Below are 21,466 nucleotides of genomic sequence, written 5' to 3' on the forward strand. Positions count from 1 at the left end.
AGATAAATTAAACTAACACCCACTGAGGTTTATGTTTATTACAGTTTTCTCACTTTTTAAAAATTACATTTCCCCCTTAAGGTTTAAAATTTCATTGTAAATTCTCCTTTCAGCAATTTAATTTTTTTAAATACTAATTTTTTCTTCATTGGGTAAATTACATTGACACTCTGCACATTTTAGAAATTATAACCTCCTCCTTAAGGTTTAAAGTGGCGTTACCAATTGCCCCTTGATTAGTATTAGTTGGAAAAAAAATTCATTGAAAAAAAAAAATTATTTGAGAAAAAAATTATTTGAAAAAAAAATAATTGAAAAAAAAAATTTGTAAGTAAAATTATTAAATTTTTGTTTAAAAACCAACGTAAACTTATTTTTTGAATTTACGTTTTTTCCTCAAATTTACAAACTGAGACAACAATTTATAAATTAAAAAAATTATTAAATAAGTTTTTATGATAGTTTTTAAAAATTTTGTAAATATAAATTGAAAATTGAAAACGAAATGGTTAAAATTATCAAATAGGTCTTAGATGGTAAAAATGTCTTAAAATTAACAAATAATTAAATGAGTTACCAATGTAAGAAATAACTTATCAAAAAAATTTTAGGCTATGTATGATTTAATTTTTAGAAAAAAATTTAAAAATTAAAAATTAATTTGGTTAAGAAATAAAAAATAAAAAGTAATTATCATTTAAGGGTAAAAAATAATTCTCATTTTAACTTTTGGACAGATTGTATACATACGTATCAATTTAATTTGTAAAAAATTATTTGTAACCACTTGTAAGATAAAAATTATATAAAAATAATAATTATTTTTATTTTTTATTTCTTAACCAGATTAATTTTTAATTTTTAAAAAAAAATTCTAAAAATCAAACCATACATAACGAATCTTTTAATAAGACATTTAACCATTTCGTTTTCAATTTTCAATTTATATTTACAAAAATTTTAAAAACTACCATAAAAACTTATTTGATAATTTTTTTAATTTATAAATAGTTGTCTCAGTTTGTAAATTTGAAAAAAAAAAGCGTAAATTCAAAAAATAATTTTATGTTAGTTTTTAAATAAAAATTTAAAAATTTTACTAACAATTTTTTTCAATTTATTTTTTTTTTCTGAACAATTTTTTTTCCAATTAATTTTTTTTCCAATGAATTTTTTTCCAACTTAGTTGAGAGGACAATTGATAATGCTACTGTAAACCTTAGGGAGGGAATTGTAATTTCTAAAATAAGAGTCGTGTCAATGTAATTCATCCAGTAAGGGCAAAATTAGTATTTAAAAAAATTAAATTGCTGAGGAAAAAATTTATAATGAAACTTTAAACCTCAAGAGATAGATATGATTTCCACAAGGTGAGGAAGAAAATTGTAATAAACATAAAACTCAGTGAGTGTCAGTATAATTTACCCTATAATTTATGTAACATTGTAATAACCAGATTGGACCTTGATGACAATTCATACGTATGACCCATTTAATAAATAAGATTAAAACTTCATCCTGCAGTTTCAAACTATCTAAAATGTGAAAATCAAGCATGAAAGGAATCAAAATGCAGAACAGGAAAGCACGCACTCCGTCTAAAACAATCAGCTCATACCCACACCAAGGCAAGTCAAACCTAATCCCGATCTTCTATAGTAATTTTTTGTATAATTGAAATTGAATTTTACAAAAATTGAGTAAAACAATACTAAATTGATGTATCAAGTCACTTCAAAAATAAAATTGATGGTACAGAATACTACTAGCCACTTTAAAAATAAAATTTTAACCATATAAAAAATCACTTTAAAATCACTCCAGAAAAAAATTAAATGATCCGGATTCGGTCAAAACACCTACACATCCAAAGTATACTATCCAAAACCATATATACGTGCATTTCAGTAAACAGCACACCACCACATATAATAGTGATAATATCCATTCCTAGTAGTAGTAGACTCTGCAAAGTATTTTATATACATACATGTAATTCTATAAGCAAGGTTAGGACTATGGCAACCGCACCTCAAGTTTTTAAGGACATAACAAGACTAAATACATAACATTGTTTTCAGTAAGTAGGAGACCTAACAGCATTTACATAGACGTCGAATCCCACAAGTTTCTCTTTTTTATAGTGTGTGATTAAACTGCGTCATCATGAAATATTCCATTCGTGAACATTACTCACAAGACAACTGCAGAGAAGAAACATCTTTTCCCGACAGCTTTCATGTTGGTCAGCTCCCAACCACAACCCTCTTTATAACATTCAATCTGTCATATCACCAAAAATTATGAGAATTAAAAATAAAAAATGCACATAGCCGAGACTCCAAATTATAGACGCATCAAATATTATAGAAATACAATATGGTTATTATGTACCGTGCTCAATATCTCACTACCATCCATCACCCCACCGATGACATAGATTTTCTCTCCAATAACGACAGCTCCAGAATATCCCCTAGGATCATTCATGGGTTCACCCATCATCCATGAACCAAGACGGGGATCAAATATCTCAATAGTTGAGACCATATTAGAACCATTGAAACCACCCAAAGCATATCTGCATTGAAATTTTTCCATACAATGTCTTTTTTATTAGCTGTACTGTGGTAATATGAACAGTACTTAAAAAGTTCTAGGCATCCATTATCATGCAAGTGCAAGTAGTGGTTTTCCATACTTTCCATGTGAAGATCAAAAAATATCTAGCCAAGGTAAACCAATCCAAGAAATTATTAGTAAATAAACAAGGTTTGAGATATCCCCATATAATGATCTATTACAAACAAAACTGTAAGGTGTTGTTTGGTAACGTTTACAATTTTTATTCACAGAAAATATTAAACATGCTTATGTTTAATTTTTGTTAAAAAGCAAAACGAAAATATGTTTGGTATACATTTTAAAATTTTGTTTTCAAAATAATTGAAGTCGTTGTCTGCGGGAAGTGGTGCCTGAAACTGGTTGTCAACAATTAGAGATGAAGGCCAGAGATGGTTATCAATAGCGGAAGGTGTCAAGTAGTAGTAGAGGAGGTGGTGGTTGCCGAGGTTGGTGATTGAAGGTGGTTGCCGCCAGTGGCAAGTGGTAAGGCAGCAATCGGAAGATATTGCTGACAACAGTGGCCGGAGGTTGGTGTGATTGGATGTGGTAGTTACTGGGGGTGATGAGTGGCGGGTGATGCTAGAGAGGATGGGAACAGGAAGAAGGGATGAAAAATCATTTTCTAAACAAGTAAAACCAACTTTTTTGTGGTTAAACAAGTGAGTGTTTGTTTACGATTTTCAAATTTTTGTTAATATAAACAGAAAATTGTAAACATAAATGTTCTTGAGGATCAACTTACAATTTTTCATTCAACATGGTCAAAGAATGGCATCCCCTCCTTGTGTTCATACTTCCTATCCTCCTCCATGAGTGTTCTCGAGGATCAAACCTTTCAACGGAACTGAGATGATAGGAAAAGAAAATTTTAATAGAAGAACATATGTTCAACAAACAGGAGGGTACATCCAAAACCACTAGTATTTATCTAGTATTCATCTAACACATTCTTCAATGCCATTATGTTAGGCTCCATTTGTATTTATGGATTTGAAATGCATGGATTTGGCATTATTTATTCATGGAGAAAGCAAGAACTACCTCAAATTTAGATTCGACAGTTTACCTAAGTATTTGAATATTATATTAAAGACCTTTATCACAGGCATTTGAAATACCTATGCAAAAGTAGTTATTTAAAATACTTCCAAACAAAGCCTTAAGCTCATATAAGGAAGACGGGAAGTGTAAGCAAACTTCATGGACGAATACACATATCGAATAGACCTGAGTACCCTTTATATTTGGAAGCAAAAGGATGAATACACATCTTATAGACCTAAGCACCCTTTATATTTGGAAGCAAAGGAGATTATTATACAAAGAGACCTGTAATTTTTGGTGCCAGCATGAGATTAGAGATGAACATTGTTTTCCTCCCTAAACTCCTTAATCGTGGCAGTTAGGACACTTTAACAACAAATTGGCATCTTACCACATAAATCAGAGACACATGAAAAAATCTAATTGACATAATCTGCAATATTTATAAAAAAAATAAATAAATAAAAAATAAAAATAAAAAGAGCATATAAAAATAAAAATATAAACAGCAATAATTTGCTAACTGATGCAGACAAAATTCTAATAATTATATATTTTATTTTATTTTATTTTTATTATTATGGAATTAATATTTGATTAGGAATATTCTAATTTAGTATAAAACTATTTAGTTTACTGATTTGAGATTATTTAGTTTTCCTATTTTATTAGTTTCTTGTTTTACTATAATTAGATTAGATCTATAAATAATGGTTGTACGCCTAAGGGCAACACAAGTTTGTATGTTTAGTTTTAGTTTTCTGAAAATTGGGTTTTTTGTTTTTCGTGTTTTTTTGTTTTTAGTAAATATTTTTAAAATTTTAAGTATTTTTTTTACTTTTTTTGATGCACCTTATTTAGATGTATCTAAAAAATAAAATGTTTGTGAAAAAATATTTTTAAAAATTAATAAATACACAAAAATACAAAAAAAAAATACTGAATTTTCATTTTTTTTGTATTTTTTGTATTTACTGAATTTTTTAAAGTTTTTTTCACAAAAATTATACTTTTTTAGTGTATTTATCTTAAGTGTGTCTAAAAATTAAAAAATTGCTTAAAATATTAAAAAAATTCAGTAAAAACAAAAAAATACGGGAAACAAGAAAGTAGAATTTTCTGAAAAGTATTTTTAAAAAATCCAAACCAAGCAAATACAATTTCAAGTTTATAAACTTGGGTATTCGAGTATGTGAGAGCCTCCCCTTGTCAGACACCAACTTCGACTATGTGAGAGCCTCCCCCTGGATAGACATCTTCATTTCATCCCTATCCATCAGACACCATCTTAACCTCCCCCTGGCTAGACATCTTCATTTCACCTCTATCAACCTAGACATCCCTCACAATGACCACCATCAAATCCTAAGCCACCATTCCATTGCTCTTCCCTGCTCTTTGACCTAATAATCCTCCTTCCAACTTCCTCTCCAGCAAACCCAGCAATGTTTCAGAGCAAACCCAACCTTCACAGCTCATTTGGCCATCATATTCTCCATAATCTCCTGTTATTGAATTCAACCACCCACCTTCATGACAACCTAGATCCATCGCCCTGCAACTTGCAGAGGATGAGCCTTCTTCCCCACTTCAAACCATCTAAAGAAGAGCTCCCAAAATCAAGCCCAACAGAGGATTAACCTGATCAATCAGCCCCAACCCTCCCATAGTAATGGGTTACCCAAATCTTCCTCTAAAAGTTCTCCATCCACTCTATCACCCAAATTTTCCACTGGCCTTCTAACACGGCAGTTTTGTTCAATTTTGAGCCCTTTTTTTTTATTTTTTTATTTCCCTGCAAAGGATATACTTACCCTTCGTCTGTTTAGTTCAATAAACAATTACTACAGAAATATGATGCTAGAGATGTGAAGAGAAATATTGTTATTTTTACCTCCACAAATGTCGATCTAAGAAAGGAATCAAGTTTCCTAAGTCTCTATGTGTAATCAAAATGCATATAAATTCATATGCCATAACGGGCAGTCATTGCCGTAAGTTAACAAACTGCAACGGCCAATACAGTCATTAATTTCACTCCAACCTATTAATTGGTCCATAACGGCAATGGAACCTCACAATAACACAACTTAACAGTCTTATGTAACAGCATCAGCCAATCTTTCTGAACCAGGGCATGCATTAGTAACGTAACACAGAAAAAAATACAATCTTAAGCAGGCTCAAAACAGAACTACTTAATTATGGTAAATCTGGCCATAAATGACAATGCTACCCAATAAAATAATAAATGCGAAACGAAAAGAAATGAAATCTTACTTTAAGTAATTTCTTCCATCGTATCCACCAACAACATAGAGTATGCCATTAATTGCTGCTGCAGCTGGAGCAAATCGCTGGGAGGACAGCAGAAGTAATACTTCAACATACATAGTTCCGCTTAATTTCTTAGCTACAACAGAGAGCATATTTGAAAAAAAAAAAAAATGAAAACATGACATGTTTTATAGACTAGTTGTATTTGTTGATCTGTTCGACAAGTGAACACCTTCCAAAAATTAGATTGACATCATCACCTCAAAATGCTCAATTCAGTAGATGATCCAGTTTTGTAGGATCAAATGAGGACCTTAAAACCTAGATGCGGGCTTAAGCTCTTATAATAAAGAAATGTATCAGGACGAAATTCACCAAGCATTGAGAATGATAAGATTATAAATCCCAAAACCAAATTATTCAGCAATGTGGCTGCCCATTCCATAGTAAATATAATGATGATTTGAACATAATTAGAGAGTTAAAAATTCATTCTCTTGTATTAATAAACGCACTTTTTCAAATTAAATGTAAGCCTATGACTGGACCTCAAATTATCACAATCAAATGGAAAGGAAAACTTTATTTTCAAATCAATATAACTTGCATCCTTTGAGTATAGTTTCTCAAAAATAAAATAAAATTTATTCAAAAATATAAGCAGATAGTTGCAAGCAACCTACTAGCTTACTCATGCAAATAATAACTACACAGTACCTTCTGTTTCATTGACTGAGAAGTGATCCACCTCCCAATGTTCATGTCTAACATTTCCACCTCAGAGTAACATTCAACTCCATTTCCACCACCAACTGCAAATATTTTGCCGTCTAAGGAAGCTCCCGCTAGACTTCCCTTCCTCTGATTTAATGAAGGACAACTCACCCATTGATCACTTATTGCGTTGTACGATTCAACTTAAAACAAATAAAACTGACTGTTATTACCGCATGTAAAAGATTAATGAGTCACACAATAAAGGATTTACCAAAAACATGGCAACTATACCTGTGTCATGCCATATGTCACCATCTCCACCACCAAATATGTAAAGTTCACCATTCAAAGTTGCTGCAGATGCATATGAACGTACAAAGGTCATTGACTTAAGAGATTTCATTGTGTCCCTAGAAGGAGAATAGGAACCCAAAGCTGACAACCATGAAGAACCATCAAATCCTCCCACTATAAGTATTGAATCATCAATCTTAGGAGGAGGCTCATTGCATGTCTCTATCACTGCATCCTGAACATGCCCGATTGAAGAAAGCGACCCAGATTCCAACACATGGCATCTGTTTTTCAAATGTTGGATTCCTATTTTTGATTCAACCTGAATTGCCAATTCAAAAGTAGTTCACATTCACCAAGTCATGAAAAAGGACAAGTTAGGGAAGGAAAAAAAAAATAGAGCAACCAACCTGATATATAACATGACAAATTTGTATGTTGTAGGCTAGTTACAAAATAAAACACAAAGCTATAGGGCCTTCCTTAAAGACACCAACAATCATATAAAACCGCTGAGTGGTAATAAAAATAAAAAAACCCACACACAAAAAGATAAAGAACATTAAATTATTCAAAATATTGACTCCCAGTTTATAAAAATAAAATAAAAAATGAAAGAAAGAAAACAAATCTATTATATTTTATAAAAGTTGAAAAAACATTGCATAAATATTTAAGCAACAAGCTCATCTATATCAAATGCCAATATTTAACACAAGAACATTGTTGGAAACCCACAAGTAGTTGCCTTACAACTACCACTAGCGGTAGTAGTAATAACAGCAATAAGAACCATCATGTTTTCGCACACCCATCTCATATGGGCAACAAGTACACCCCCAAGAACCCCAAGTACCAAAGCCAAGTGTCACGGCCTTAGACTTCGCAAGCCAACCGTGCGGCCTTAGATGCTTTTCAACCCTCTTGGTTGCACCTAAGTCAGCCTTACCCACTCAACCACACTAACACACACAAGTTTAGGTGGAAGAATGCCTTCACTATACAAGTTAACTTTACAAGTATAGTCGTGTACAAAGCTTTACAAGGCTCTCACACTCACAAATACTTCACTCTTAGAGCTCTCTTGGATCTCCACGTCTCTAGGTGCCTAGCAAATGAGACCCCTCACCCTTATATAGCCATCCCCCTCCTCAATAGACGGCTAGGATCATTTTGATCCAAGGGCTACAAACTCTCATCTAGAACACTCCATAGAACTATCTAGGACAACTACCCTTCCTACTACATTCTAGAACTCTCTATGCTAGTGTAGTAAATGGTAGGCTTCTCCAAGATATTCAAGGATGTTCCAGACCCATCTAGACTCCTCTGGACACTCTAAGATTCTTCCACATTCCGGAATCTTCCAGGCCACTCCGGACCCTTCCACCACGTTTTAGAGCCTTCCAGCATACTCTAGCCCGTTCTTGCACCTTTCGGAACCTTCCAGCGCATTTGGCCACTTCAATTGCTGTTCCTCGTGTCACAGAAATTCTCGGGGCATGACACTCTCCCCCACCCGATTCCGTGACGCCCTCGTCACGCAGAAGCATACCGAGCCACCACATCTCAATATGATCTGTGTCCGTTGCTACTGGTGCTTGCCTCTTCGCCCTTGCCGTTGCCATGCTGCTCAATCTGCTGCATTGCCGCAAGTGCTTTCCCCTTGTCCTTGAGTAGCTAACTCCTTGCCACCAATGGGACCTCACATGGTCGATCTCCTGCAAAGAACAACACGGTTGTAGCGTGCGGGACTGGCATCACATTGTTCTTCCTCATAAAATCCATCCCTAGGATTATGGGGTGGTCATCCATCTTAATGACCGTGAACTCCACCTGCCCAGTCCAGCTCCCAATGGTCATGTCAGCACTCCTCACCAGACCTTGGATTGGCGTCGCCTTCGCATTCACTGGCTTGGACCAACCCTTGTCCTCTTTGACCTTCAAGCCCAGCCTCTTAGCCTCTCTAGTGCTCACAAAGTTATGTGTGGCACCTGTATCCACCAACGCGTGAGAGGTTGTCCCATTAACCTTCACCTCCGCGTAGAGCACATCCTTCTTCTGGATGCTCCTCGGCGCTTCCATCTTCCCATTCTTCTTGGTTATTGACCCAAGAAGTTGGACGCTCCCCAGCTGCGCTTCCTTCTCTGAAGCACTTTCACTATCGGAGCCCTTCGCCACTTTCTTCTTCATGGCACTCAGCGCCTTCTTCTTCAGGCAGTTCCTCACCATGTGCGGTCCGTTGCACAGGAAACACTCAAGCTGCCCTTTGCCTTCACGCTTCTTCCTTGGAGATCCAATGCGTTGCCCATTCTTGCGCCGTTCCCGTCTCTTTTGGGACTCTCCATCACTGCGCTCATCATCGGTGGTTGGTGGAGACTGTCTCCCGGCTTTGCCCTTGGGTTTCCCTAGCGCTTTGAAGTCATCCAGCTTCTCCGCCTCCGCTAGTGCAGTTGCAAGGTCTTTTACTCCCTGTGTAGTTGCAAGGTCTTTTACTCCCTGACTCTGCAACTCTCTTGCTGCCCAAGGTGCAACCCATCCAGGAAGCCATACAACGCCTCTTTCTCCACTATGTCAGGGATCTCCAATAGTAGCGCGGCATACTCCTTCACATAGTCCCGTAATGTCCCCACATGCCTTAGCTTGCGTAGCTTCCTGTATGCCTGGAACTCGACATTGACAGGGTAGAAGTGCTTCTTTAACTCTCTCTTGAGCTCAGCCCAAGTCTTTATCTTGCACAACCCCTTCTCCATGTCGGCGTACCGCCTCCTCCACCATAGCATTGCAGTGTCCTTCAGATACAAGGTAGCGGTCTGCACCTTCTCGCCTTCATCCGCGATGTTGACGTTCTCAAAGTACCGCACCATGTTCCAAATGAAGTTGTCGATCTCCCGGGTATCCCTTGCACCATCATAGCTCTTAGGTTCTGGCGCACGAACCTTCCTCCTGGCTGGAGCCAAATTCCCTCCATTGCCAGCAACGATGGCCTTCTTGCACAACTCCAACTCCACTTCTAAGCTAGCCACCCTTGCTTCCAGGGCCTTCCGTTCGGTGGGACTGTCTCCAGCTGCCTCAGTGAGAGACGAGTTCACCCTTTCTTCGAAGGAGTCGACCTTCTCCTCCAACTCTTCCACCCTAGCAATAAGACTAGCAAAGTGAGCGAAAAATTCTCTTATATGGGATGTGGGCTTACCAGGGCCAACTAGAGCTTCCTCAAGTCTAGTGAACCGCCCTTCCACACTTTCCATCATCCCCTCGAGTCGTGCCTCCAGTGCTGCCATCGAGTCCTTCGTTGAGAGCTTCTTCACCCTGGGGACGTTAGCACCTTCGTCACCCGACGTAGCCATGTACACCTCTGCTCTGATACCAACTGTCACGACCTTAGACTTCGCAAGCCAACCGTGCGGCCTTAGATGCTTTTCAACCCTCTTGGTTGCACCTAAGTCAGCCTTACCCACTCAACCACACTAACACACACAAGTTTAGGTGGAAGAATGCCTTCACTATACAAGTTAACTTTACAAGTATAGTCGTGTACAAAGCTTTACAAGGCTCTCACACTCACACTCACACTCACACTCACACTCACAAGTGCTTCACTCTTAGAGCTCTCTTGGATCTCCACGTCTCTAGGTGCCTAGCAAATGAGACCCCTCACCCTTATAAATGGACGGCTAGGATCATTTTGATCTAAGGGCTACAAACTCTCATCTAGAACACTCCATAGAACTATCTAGGACAACTACCCTTCCTACTACATTCTAGAAGACTAGAACTCTCTATGCACATGGTAGGCTTCTCCAAGATATTCTAGGATGTTCCAGACCCATCCAGACTCCTCTGGACACTCTAAGATCCTTCCACATTCCGAAATCTTCTAGGCCACTCCGGACCCTTCCACTACGTTCTAGAGCCTTCCAGCATACTCTAGCCCGTTCTTGCACCTTCCGAAACCTTCCAGCGCATTTGGCCACTTCAATTGCTGCTCCTCGTGTCACAGAAATTCTCGGGGCATGACACAAGGCACTTGCGAAGCATACCATGTTCTAGAACTTGCATCCCAAAATGTAAATCACCCAGGCATTAGCATTTTTTTGTAAAATTGGTCCTGCTTGACTAGCATTTGTATAATATTGAAAGAAAGAACTACAACATCGAACCCAACTCAAGGACCCTATACGAGTACCAACATTGTGTCCTTTTCAAGTTCTCTGCAATATATGTGACTTTCGTATCAAGAGCTCATAAACCATGGAATTCTCTTGCGCTCACCATAACTTCTTGTCTTCCATTGAAGCACATTGTACATTCGGCAACTTTATACCATTAACACATATTTAACTATGCAAAATGTAGGCACAGACCAACCTGTGTATGTGATAAGAACATAGATATGGGATTTGTGTCAAGTAGAAGCATATACCACATACCCCAAACCAGACACACTGATCCTTTTTGTGCGGTGATGGAAGAACAAGAAGAATAAATTGAGTAAAAAAGGAAACTAATGTTTCTGAAGATGATAACTCAACAAGCCCTTAGTAACATTGCCAGGATCATAGGATGCAAAAACACAGATTACAAGAAAAAGGAAACGATAAAGCATAGATAAGGCATCTTACCAGCTCCTGCTCCAAAGAACTGATTTTCTGAACTTGTTTTAATTGAGAGACCTTCAATCGTTCAATTTCTTGCACCAACTTTAACAAAATACCATCATAAGTTAAATAAAATAATAATAATAATAATAATAATATGAGGCATAAAGAAGTCAAGGACGATAAAAATGCAGTTACCTTATCTACAACAGACTGAATATTGGAAGACTTCATTTCTGCAACTCCTACCACGTCTATAGAACATCCATCTTGTGAATGTACCTCAGCCGTCACAAAAGAATGAACAGTTCCTTTTCCATGATTATAATCTGAACTCTTATCATTTGTCACTGCAGAATAGTATCGTTCACAATTTGTTTTCGGGGGCAAAAGTTCTTCCTCATAAATTTCTGGTATATTATCGTCTGTAGAAGCTTCTGAAGGGCGACTTTCGCCATCCAGATGAGGTGTAGCACATGATGAGCCCCATCCCATATTGGACTCATCTGAATGTGGAAGATTACCATCTGAAGCTTGAGCCTTAAAATATTCACCTTCTTGTCTTGTATCAACAATGGTTAGAGTTCCACTTGAGGTGCTCTGTTGAAAGGAACTTGCTGCTTCTGTCAGAGCAGAAGGGTACAGCAATTCACATTCTGATTTTGAGCCCACATGTATCCCCTCATAATTTCCCATAGCTGGCTCATCTTCAAAGCGTTTAAATTCTCCTTCCAGACAGGGAGCATCACATGAAGACTCCCATTCCATATTGTACTGATCTGAACGTGGAATGTTTAACTCTGAAGCTCGTGTCTTAAAATCTTCATCTACCTTCGATGTATCAGAGGTTCTTGAAGTTTTGAATAATGCACTCCACTTTTTTTCAGGGTGGGAAGTACTTGAACTGCTTACAATGGAAGAGTATGAACGTACACAGTTTGGGTTTGGCTGTACAAGGTCCTTCTCAACAGAACCTTCCAAAAGCTGGTGCTCTCTTTCTGAAACATGACCATTGCACGAGTCCCACTGCACATTGCACTGATTTGAATGAGCAAAACCTGCCTGCGAATGTGGGGCCTCAACATCATTAAGGACCTGTCTTGCATCAGAAGTGGGTACACCATTGAATAGAGTAGGCCACCTAGCTGTATTCTGTGGGACAGAGGGACTCGGAGGAATTGTTGATGGTGATGATGAAAACAAGGAGATCAACTTTTTGGTTTGAGCCTTGTCTAGCTCAAACCAAAAAAGCCTCTTCTCATAGTAGTTGTGAGCAATTACTGGTCCAAACTGATCTTCAAGCAAGGGTTTGCACTGCATCCGGATTTGGACTCGAACCTTGAATTTAAATACAAAAAGTAAATAAAAGCCATTTCCATATGTGACCTATTGAATCCTGAATCCAATCCCAAAAGTAGCTGCAGAAAGAGAAAGAGAGTAACCAGGGCTCCATACCTGTGCAGGATATGGTGTGTACTCCAAATCATCTGCAGTCCACCCATATGGATTGATATTCATTTGTCCTGGGCTTGAAGCTTCGAAGATACCATAAAGCTTTCTATCACTATAGTTGAATAAGAAGAGCGTCAAGCCAGGACTGATGTTCTTCACATAAGAAAAATGCGGAGCTGGTAATCCTATTCAATAAATTGAAGTACATAAAGAGACTTTAGAACCAAAGTACATAAGTAAACATCTAGATATTGGAGAAAAAGTCTACGCATGTTGATTACTGCAGAGAACTAACCAAACAACTGTTTGAAATAACATTCTTTCATTGTGTTATGCTTGCATCCAAAAATAATTGCACCTAGGTCACTCTTTCTCAGGTTCCTAGCAGGTGCACTGCAATTCATTGACAGAGAAGGTTGAGATTCTTCCTTCAACATGAGTGTCTTTTTCTTCCTCCCTGCTCCCATTCTGTGGAAACACAAATATATATATACATATATATATATATATTGAAGTTTAACATGGGAAAAACAAAAACAAAAACAAAAACAAAAACAAAAACAAAAAAACACCCTTAAACATAAAAAGAAACTATAAAGATAGTAAGGGTAAGGATTTCGCTCTAGATTGTACATTAATTCAGAAACACACAAATTTCATGCAAATACAAACACAAACTAGTACAGAGACTATGAATACAGATAAAAAGAAACACACAAAAAACACCCTTAAACATAAAAAGAAACTATAAAGATAGTAAGGGTAAGGATTTCGCTCTAGATTGTACATTAATTCAGAAACACACAAATTTCATGCAAATACAAACACAAACTAGTTCAGAGACTATGAATACAGATCGAACATTTGTTTGGAATGTGTTATATAAGTGCACTTTTTGACTTTTTGGCTAAAAAAGAAGAGAAAAAATTATGTTTGGGATAACTTTTTGACTTTTTTACGCAAAGATGTGTGATAAAATATTGTAGTAAAATCAAAATGACCATTCTACCCTTGTTGATTTTTTGCCTTTTGACTTTTTGACTTTTGGGTAGTTGAATTCAAAGGGCAAAATAATAATTTTGCCCACTAGACTTCTCCCACAAACTTCTCCCAAATAGTATAGACTTTTTGATTTTTTTAGTAACTTTTTTACTTTTTGGCTTTTGTAGGTTATCCCAAACCAATGAAAAAATAAATAAGCAAATAAACTCTTTCAATTTTTATGTAAAAATGATTTCCCATTATATATGATATATAGCAATCCAAGCCCAAATTGTGAGTTCCTAAAGAATGTAACAAGACCCAAAAACAAGTCCAAAAATCACCAAACTAAAATCTTTTTAATAAACAACATTAACGATCGGAGACGCAAAGAATAAATAAAAGGGACATCAAGGGAATTAGGAGAAGAAACGACAACAAATTAAAGCGAATCAAGCTTCAATGAATCTATCCTGTAACCACAGCAAATCAAAATGAGCACACTTACAAACACACTCACTCTGAGAAGATATAGGAATGCCTTAGACTAACAGCAGTGAAACAACATAAGATCATATATAAAGCACACACAAGCACATGCATCTAAAAGCACACAAAACTCATATATCTACCTACATGCATATAGAACATGTATCTAAAACTGAAAATTCAAAAACAAAAATCAGGTTGTGTTGTAATCTATGTTACATAGACTCTTCAATATAAATCAAATACCGGTATTAGATACTCAACACTTGGACAAGAGTATGGTATATGTGTGGGATATTTCTCAATAGACACTTCTTATATATTTGTATTTAAGATTGTTATTATATATATATTGTTGTATAATTGTTATAAATTCTTTTTTGACACTGTAGACTACACAACACCATTTAATCATTAAAAATATTAAAAAATTACATTTTTTGCCGAGTCAGCATGCCCTTAAATTGAAGGTTTGAGGAGTCCACCCTCTACATACACACCCGCACCAGACACAAAATCACTGACGATTTCTCTCCCAGAAAAACGACTTAAAACACCAAAAAATGGAAATGACAGAAACAAGTAGTAGATTAAGTGAAAAAAACAAGGTAAAGCAAAGAATACGAAGAAAATCCTATCTCAGCCACTTCGAAATATGAAAATACATCAATCATCATCAAAATTTTCAAAACAATGAAAAAGACAACCCTCAAACAACCAATAACAAGTTGATCAAATCAAATATCCATTCAATAAATTTTTTTTTTTTTTAAATAAACAAAATAGCCGCTAAAAGCAAATCACTCGAAACTCCTTAAATGACTGTACGATAAACCACCACAATGATTGAGAACACACTAATAGACTTACAACATCAACCATATTTCACTTAATGATGATACATTTGAGTAAAATAATCAAAAAAAAATTGAAGAAATTGAATATAAACAACGTATCGATACAGGAAACGATACAGGAGATGAGAGATTCGAAGCCTACTTTTTCAAGAAATCCGACAATCAACGAATGAGGAAGAGACTGGAGAGCTCTTTGAGAGACTTCGTTGTGTAAGAATACTTAGAGAGAGAGAGAGAGAATTGGGAGATATTTTAGGGCTGTGAAAGAGCAGATTGAGGAAATCGGAGGACTGAGGGAGAGACCACAGGAAGAGTGCCAAGGGCAATGGGGAAGGATTGCTATAAAAACTCATGAAGCGTTTTGTAACGTACTCCATTTTTCCAATCTTTGCTTCATAATCGAATTGGCAATGTGTATGCGTGTCCAATGAAATGTCCATATTACCCTCCGAAACCCCTTTTCTAGTTTCTTCTTTTATACGTGGCACCAATATGGCTTGCCATATTAGTGCGGTGGACGATTCCCAATTTTACCAAAATAAATTTATTACACTAACAACTCTCTGTTTAATTTTTTTTTTTTTTTGTGTGTGTTTTTTTTTTGACAAAAATAAAATATACAAAAATAAAAAGAATAATCTATTGATTTTTAATTAAAAATCTTACTTCTCAAACAAAATATAAATTCTATATTCAAAACATGTATTAACTATTTAATTTATTGTTTATTGTCTTATCAAAAGGTGCAATAATGATATTATCTTTTAATAGACACAGTAATATTTTTTGGATTAGGTTTTTTCATAGGCAGTGGCTCTGGTCCAGTTTAAGATCGAACTAGACCGTACTGTTGGGTCCTTGGAAACCCATCACGGGTCTCGTTTTGATAATCCGAACCGTTCAATGTGTAGAACTCATCAAGTACTATATGCCTGTAAAAAATCACGTTGATCGGATTTCGATAGCTATGTGAACAAAACAGTTTTTTATCAACCGTTAATTATTTCACCATCCATTTTTTTATACAAAACTGATTTGATCACATAGCTATTGATATCCGATCAACGTGATTTTTTATAGACATATAGTACTCGCCGATTTCTACACATTAAACGGTTCGGATTATCAAAACGGGTCCCAAAAATAGGCCCCATGGGCTGAACTGGACAGGTCCAGTCTTGATCTCAACTTGCGACAATCTGGACCCTTTTTCATATTGACATCTTAACATAAGAATTGAAAGGTTCTATAAGACCCACCATAGGTCATGTGTTGACGATTTAAACCGTTCATTTTGTAAGGCACTGGTATATTATTCATGCAAAAAAATTTGTTCGATTCAAGAGTCATAATTTTTTATTTTATCGCATTTATGTTCGAAAAAATGGACGACAAATATATTTTTGAAATAGATGATCCATTTTTTAAAGATAAATGTGACAAAATTAAAAATTTATGATTATCAAATTACTAATTTCGTTAGAGTTCTCAAATGATGTTTCCAAAACTCTGCAGAAAACACCCTGTCTAAGGCGCAATTTTCTATTTTGACAGACACGTTTTTCAATTTTTTTTTTCAAAATTTGGCCTAACCGGTTGTCCGGCCGGTCGTCCAGCCGGTTGACCGGAACAATATTTTTTTTTTTTTTTTTGCAATTGATATGTTAATTTTTATATATTTGAAAAAAATATTTTTTGAATTTTTTAAAATTTTTTATGTGCTTTAAAATAAATTTGAGTTATATGTTTGGTTATGAATTGTAAGTTTTTGTATCAAATATCAAATGTCACATCAAATATTCACCACTCAATTCAAAATTCTTTTCAAAACTCTCACCAAACAAATTTTTTACACTCAAATCATAATTTTTTATGGATAATATATTTTGAGAACCCTACAAAATGAACTGCTTAGATTATCGAAATAAGACCCGTGATGGCCCTATAAACCCCTCAAATTCTCTCATATTGAAATTCCAACATAAGAAGAGCTCAACTTTTATTTTTATTTTTTTTTTAACCTTTTTTTTGGTTATTTACTCACGTTGAGAGCAAAGCTCTGGATAACATCAGCCTCATTCTCTATTGTGACTAGATCTGTAATCAAACTCTTTTATCTTTTTTTGGTTGAAGGGAAGAGAAGGGTAAAATGGACATTTTGATTATTCTAGTTATTTTGGAAAATCAATGACTAGTAATATTATGTTGGCCCTTCAAATTCAAGCAATTATTATTTTTTATTTTTTTTTTGTTTCCTTTTTTGGTGCAATGGAAAGAAAGAAGTCTCTTAAGGGAAAATATTAAATGCAATTTATTTTTTTTCTTAGATGGGGAAATGTTATTAGTTGATGAGATATAAATGCCACATTAGAGCAATTCTAATCCTATTATTCATTTTTTGCTAGTTAAAATTTAAAATTAAAAAAAAAAAGAGATAATTATTTATTTTGCCTAAATTTTTTTTATTTATGTACTATAACGCTACTTTTTTTATTTTACCTATTTATACACACAAACTATTTAAAGAGCCTCCTAAGACTATCCATATCAACCTAGCTATAATGGTTTTAGGGCTAAATTTGCTTAGCAAGGTGCAAAATCACTCCTTCATCAGCATCACTACATCAAAATTAAATTTGGCATTACTACAATAAATCGCTACATGTAGCGATACATTGTTCACATGTTATATGATATTTTATCATTTATTCTTAAGAGTGACTGGACATCTTGCCAGGCGACCAACTGCTACAGTATTTTTATTTATTTTTTTGAATATGAAATATAATATTTTATTATTTATTACCGGACATCTGGCCGAATGACGGGATGTGCACAATTATTATTTTTTTCTTTTTTTCTTTTTTTTTGAGTAATATGGTTAACTTTTCCTAGAACCTTCTAGAAGTTGCTTTGGGTAGGGTTGTTTGCATATAATTCAGCAGATCATAAAAATGAATATTTATAAAATTAAATTTTAGAATAGAGGGTCTGATGGAGGTGTACATACAAAAAAATGCTAGATAAAATAGAAAAAAATAACTTTTTGGTTATAATTTAGCTTTAAATTTGTTGAGCCATCTCTGAGGGGATAGCTAAAAAATGTTTGTTAGGCATTTTAGCCAATGTAATTCTAATTTTAGACTCCAATGGGCGAGCTAGCTATTTTACCATCCTACCTTTTTATTGGCTACAATTAAAGAGCTTTATAAGCTCTCCAAACAAATATGTATGTATATGTCTTGAATTTTTGCTTATTTATATCTTGGATTTGGGATTTTATATATTTTATATATGTATATGTGTATGTAACAATTTTATATGTTCTTTTAATTCTGTTTGATGAATTACAGAATAACTTATTTTGTATTTTATATTTGTTTTCTCCTCATTCTACAGGTTTTATATGCTTGTATGAGCAAATTTATTATTTTTGTAAATTTACATTAGTAAAATATCAGCAATTAGTATTTTTTGTTTTAAAAATTAATTAAGTTAATTTGAATGATTAGCTAAAATAAAGAGTGTGGTTGGAGAACACAATAGTTAAAATAAAGATAGTATTTTTTTTCCATACTTTAGCTAGTGAAAAGTAGATAGTATGATTGGGGTTGCACAAGGCTCTTCAAATGTAGCTAGTCCTAAATTTTTTTTGTTAAAATAGCTATTATAAAAATAAAAAATTATATATATGATAATGTTAGCCATAGCTAACAAGACTCGTTTAAAGAGTCCAATTGAGATGCTCTTAGGAGTGTTTGGGAATAAGCTATATATTAGTTAAAAAGTCCAAAAACTAATACATAAAGTAACCATATTTTCTTTACGTTTTTTTGCACGTTTCATAAAAAACTAAAAACCTCTTAAAAAAGAATAATTATCACTCAAGTATTATTATTTTCTATATAAAAAAAAATAGTATAATTATCATTTCCCATTTGTAAATCATGATGAAAGGCCATGATTATTGCTAAAAACCATCGCTATGCTTTATTGAGTTTTCAGAATTTTTTATTTATTTCTTAAATAAATTAAAAATTAGTTTGATGTAAATAAATATTAAAAGAAATATTTTTTTAATTTAAAAAACTTAATTCCTTCCCAAAAAGGGGGGGGGGGCGGAATGGGAATTTTTAATTTTTTTCACCAAATAATTTTTGAAATATTTCAAACAAAAAACATAACTAATGTTTTAGATTTTTTTAAGCAATAATTTGAAATTATTCGTTATTCCTGCAACAATCAAAAGTTTGACAATCAAAGTTCGTAATCTTATTTTATCTTTAAACAATGAAGGGGAAAAAAAAAACACAGAATTAGGGTAACATATATATATATAATATCACAAGGTATGTGAATTATGGTACCAGATTTCTATTTCTCTTTTTAAATTATTTATAAATGAATAAATTATAAATCAGTGCATATGACAAAAAATAATTGTAAATACATGGGGTGTAACTATTTTTATGTAAAAAAACACAATAAAAGTTGCACACATGAAAATTTTCGCCCTTTAATAGAGATGTAAAAAATAAATAAATAAACAAAAAAAAAAACCGTTTTGTATATCAAACTAAACCGAAACTGACCACGTCAAACATATATTAGGTTGTTTTGGGAAGTTGGAAGTTTTTTGACTTTTTTAGAAGTGATTTAGAAAGTTAATAAAAAGTTGACTTTTTACTTTTTAGTTTAATATTTATTTATGGTATCAAATCAAATTAAAATGACCAAAATACCCTTACCTAACATAAAAGATTTATTTATTTATTTTTTTCATAGGCCCTAATTTGTAATTTTACAGCTGCGTTTTTGGCACTTGCCAAATGACTTTTCTGACGTTTTTGGCAACCTTGTCCAAAAACGTGACTTTTTACCATGTTCCCAAAATGGCACATTGTATTTATAAAACGATATTAATAAATATAATAAATTATTAACCTCAATGAATTAACCTTATCATTCTTGTAATCTAAGCTAATAAACCCTTATTATATGACTTTGGGCAGTTACCCAAGTGGCCTTGAAGAGAGCAATTAGGTGCCACGGTGAGTTGGGTTTCAAGTTTGATAGAGAAACATTGGTTTACGTTGTAATCTAATTACTAATATATTAACCGTTATCTTATGAAAAAGAAAAAAACCCTTCTTATTAATATAACCTTAACTCTTAACTCATTATTGAGGCCTCGGTGTTTATTAATATTTTTGTTTGTATTTTTGTTAATTTAGGAATTGAAAAGTATTTAGTAAATGAATGAATTGATTATGTTAGAAGTGATGGACAAATTGGCTAATTCAATATTTTTACATAGATTAATGACTATACTAGGAGGTGTTTGGGAACTTGGTTTTTGGATTTTTTTTTATTTTTTTTCACTACAAAACAAATGTTTTACAAAACCAAAAAAAACAAATTCAAACAAAATATCACATCAAACCTATAATCATTTCACTTTTTCTCTCACAAATATCACATCCAATCACAAAAAAACCCAACTATTTTTCCAAACACAAAAAAATTTTCTCCAATAATATCCTACAACTAAAAAAACCCACTTCCCAAACACCCACTATAAGTTTAAAAAGTGACTCAAATTTGAAAAGTTTTAAACCGATTAAATCATATTGAATTGAATCGTTTTAATTGGTGTAGCATGATGGGAGAAGCAGTTTATAACAAAACCGACATTATTAGTTCGATAGAAACCGACATTATTAGTTCGATAGAAAAATTCATCTAAATACAGACTGTACCAGACCGATTACATCCCTACCATTTAATAAGTACTAAAAACTCAACAAAACAAACCATTGTTATAAAATTGTCCTCTCTCATCCCATCCTACTCATGTTTAGGCTCGTGGAACCATCACGGGTTTTATTTTGATAATTTAAACCATTCATTTTGTCATACCGTCCGTCTATGTAAATCCATAAATAAAATAAAATAAAATAAAGAAAAAGAAAAAGAAGAAGATAAGTCAATCTGATAATCACAACTTTTCATTTTATCAAGTTTATTTTTCGAAAAAATGGACGACAAGTGTATTTTTTAAAATAAATTGTTTATTTTTCACTGATGATATATATGTCTCCGAAAAAAAATAAGAAATGTATTTTTAAAATA

The 21,466-nt window shown here is 34.0% G+C and overlaps 1 protein-coding gene across 1 annotated transcript; it reads right to left on the reverse strand.

Annotated features, from left to right (window-relative positions):
- Window positions 1-1,875: 1,875 nt before the first annotated feature.
- On the reverse strand, window positions 1,876-15,714 carry LOC114279990 (uncharacterized). The gene is made up of 11 exons (XM_082877135.1): window positions 15,477-15,714; window positions 13,303-13,475; window positions 13,011-13,192; window positions 11,754-12,893; window positions 11,580-11,657; window positions 6,955-7,279; window positions 6,664-6,863; window positions 5,950-6,026; window positions 3,368-3,469; window positions 2,395-2,581; window positions 1,876-2,283 (listed from the first exon to the last, which is right to left on the reverse strand). Exons 2-11 carry the CDS (start codon window positions 13,472-13,474, stop codon window positions 2,194-2,196), a joined length of 2,553 nt encoding a protein of 850 aa, XP_082733261.1. The 5' UTR covers window position 13,475; window positions 15,477-15,714; the 3' UTR covers window positions 1,876-2,193.
- Window positions 15,715-21,466: the final 5,752 nt, after the last annotated feature.

The sequence above is a fragment of the Camellia sinensis genome, chromosome 1 (genome assembly GCF_055761805.1).
Source record: "Camellia sinensis isolate YWXY chromosome 1, ASM5576180v1, whole genome shotgun sequence".
NCBI lineage: Eukaryota > Viridiplantae > Streptophyta > Magnoliopsida > Ericales > Theaceae > Camellia > Camellia sinensis.

Bases quoted from the DNA above. Each gene is read 5' to 3' on its own strand.
- LOC114279990 (XM_082877135.1), bottom strand. From the start codon at position 13,474: ATGGGAGCAGGGAGGAAGAAAAAGACACTCATGTTGAAGGAAGAATCT. The intron at 12,894-13,010 runs GTATGGAGCCCT...TTTAAATTCAAG, and splicing joins ACACACCATATCCTGCACAG to GTTCGAGTCCAAATCCGGAT. The intron at 3,470-5,949 runs GTAAGATTTCAT...CTATCATCTCAG, and splicing joins GATGGAAGAAATTACTTAAA to TTCCGTTGAAAGGTTTGATC.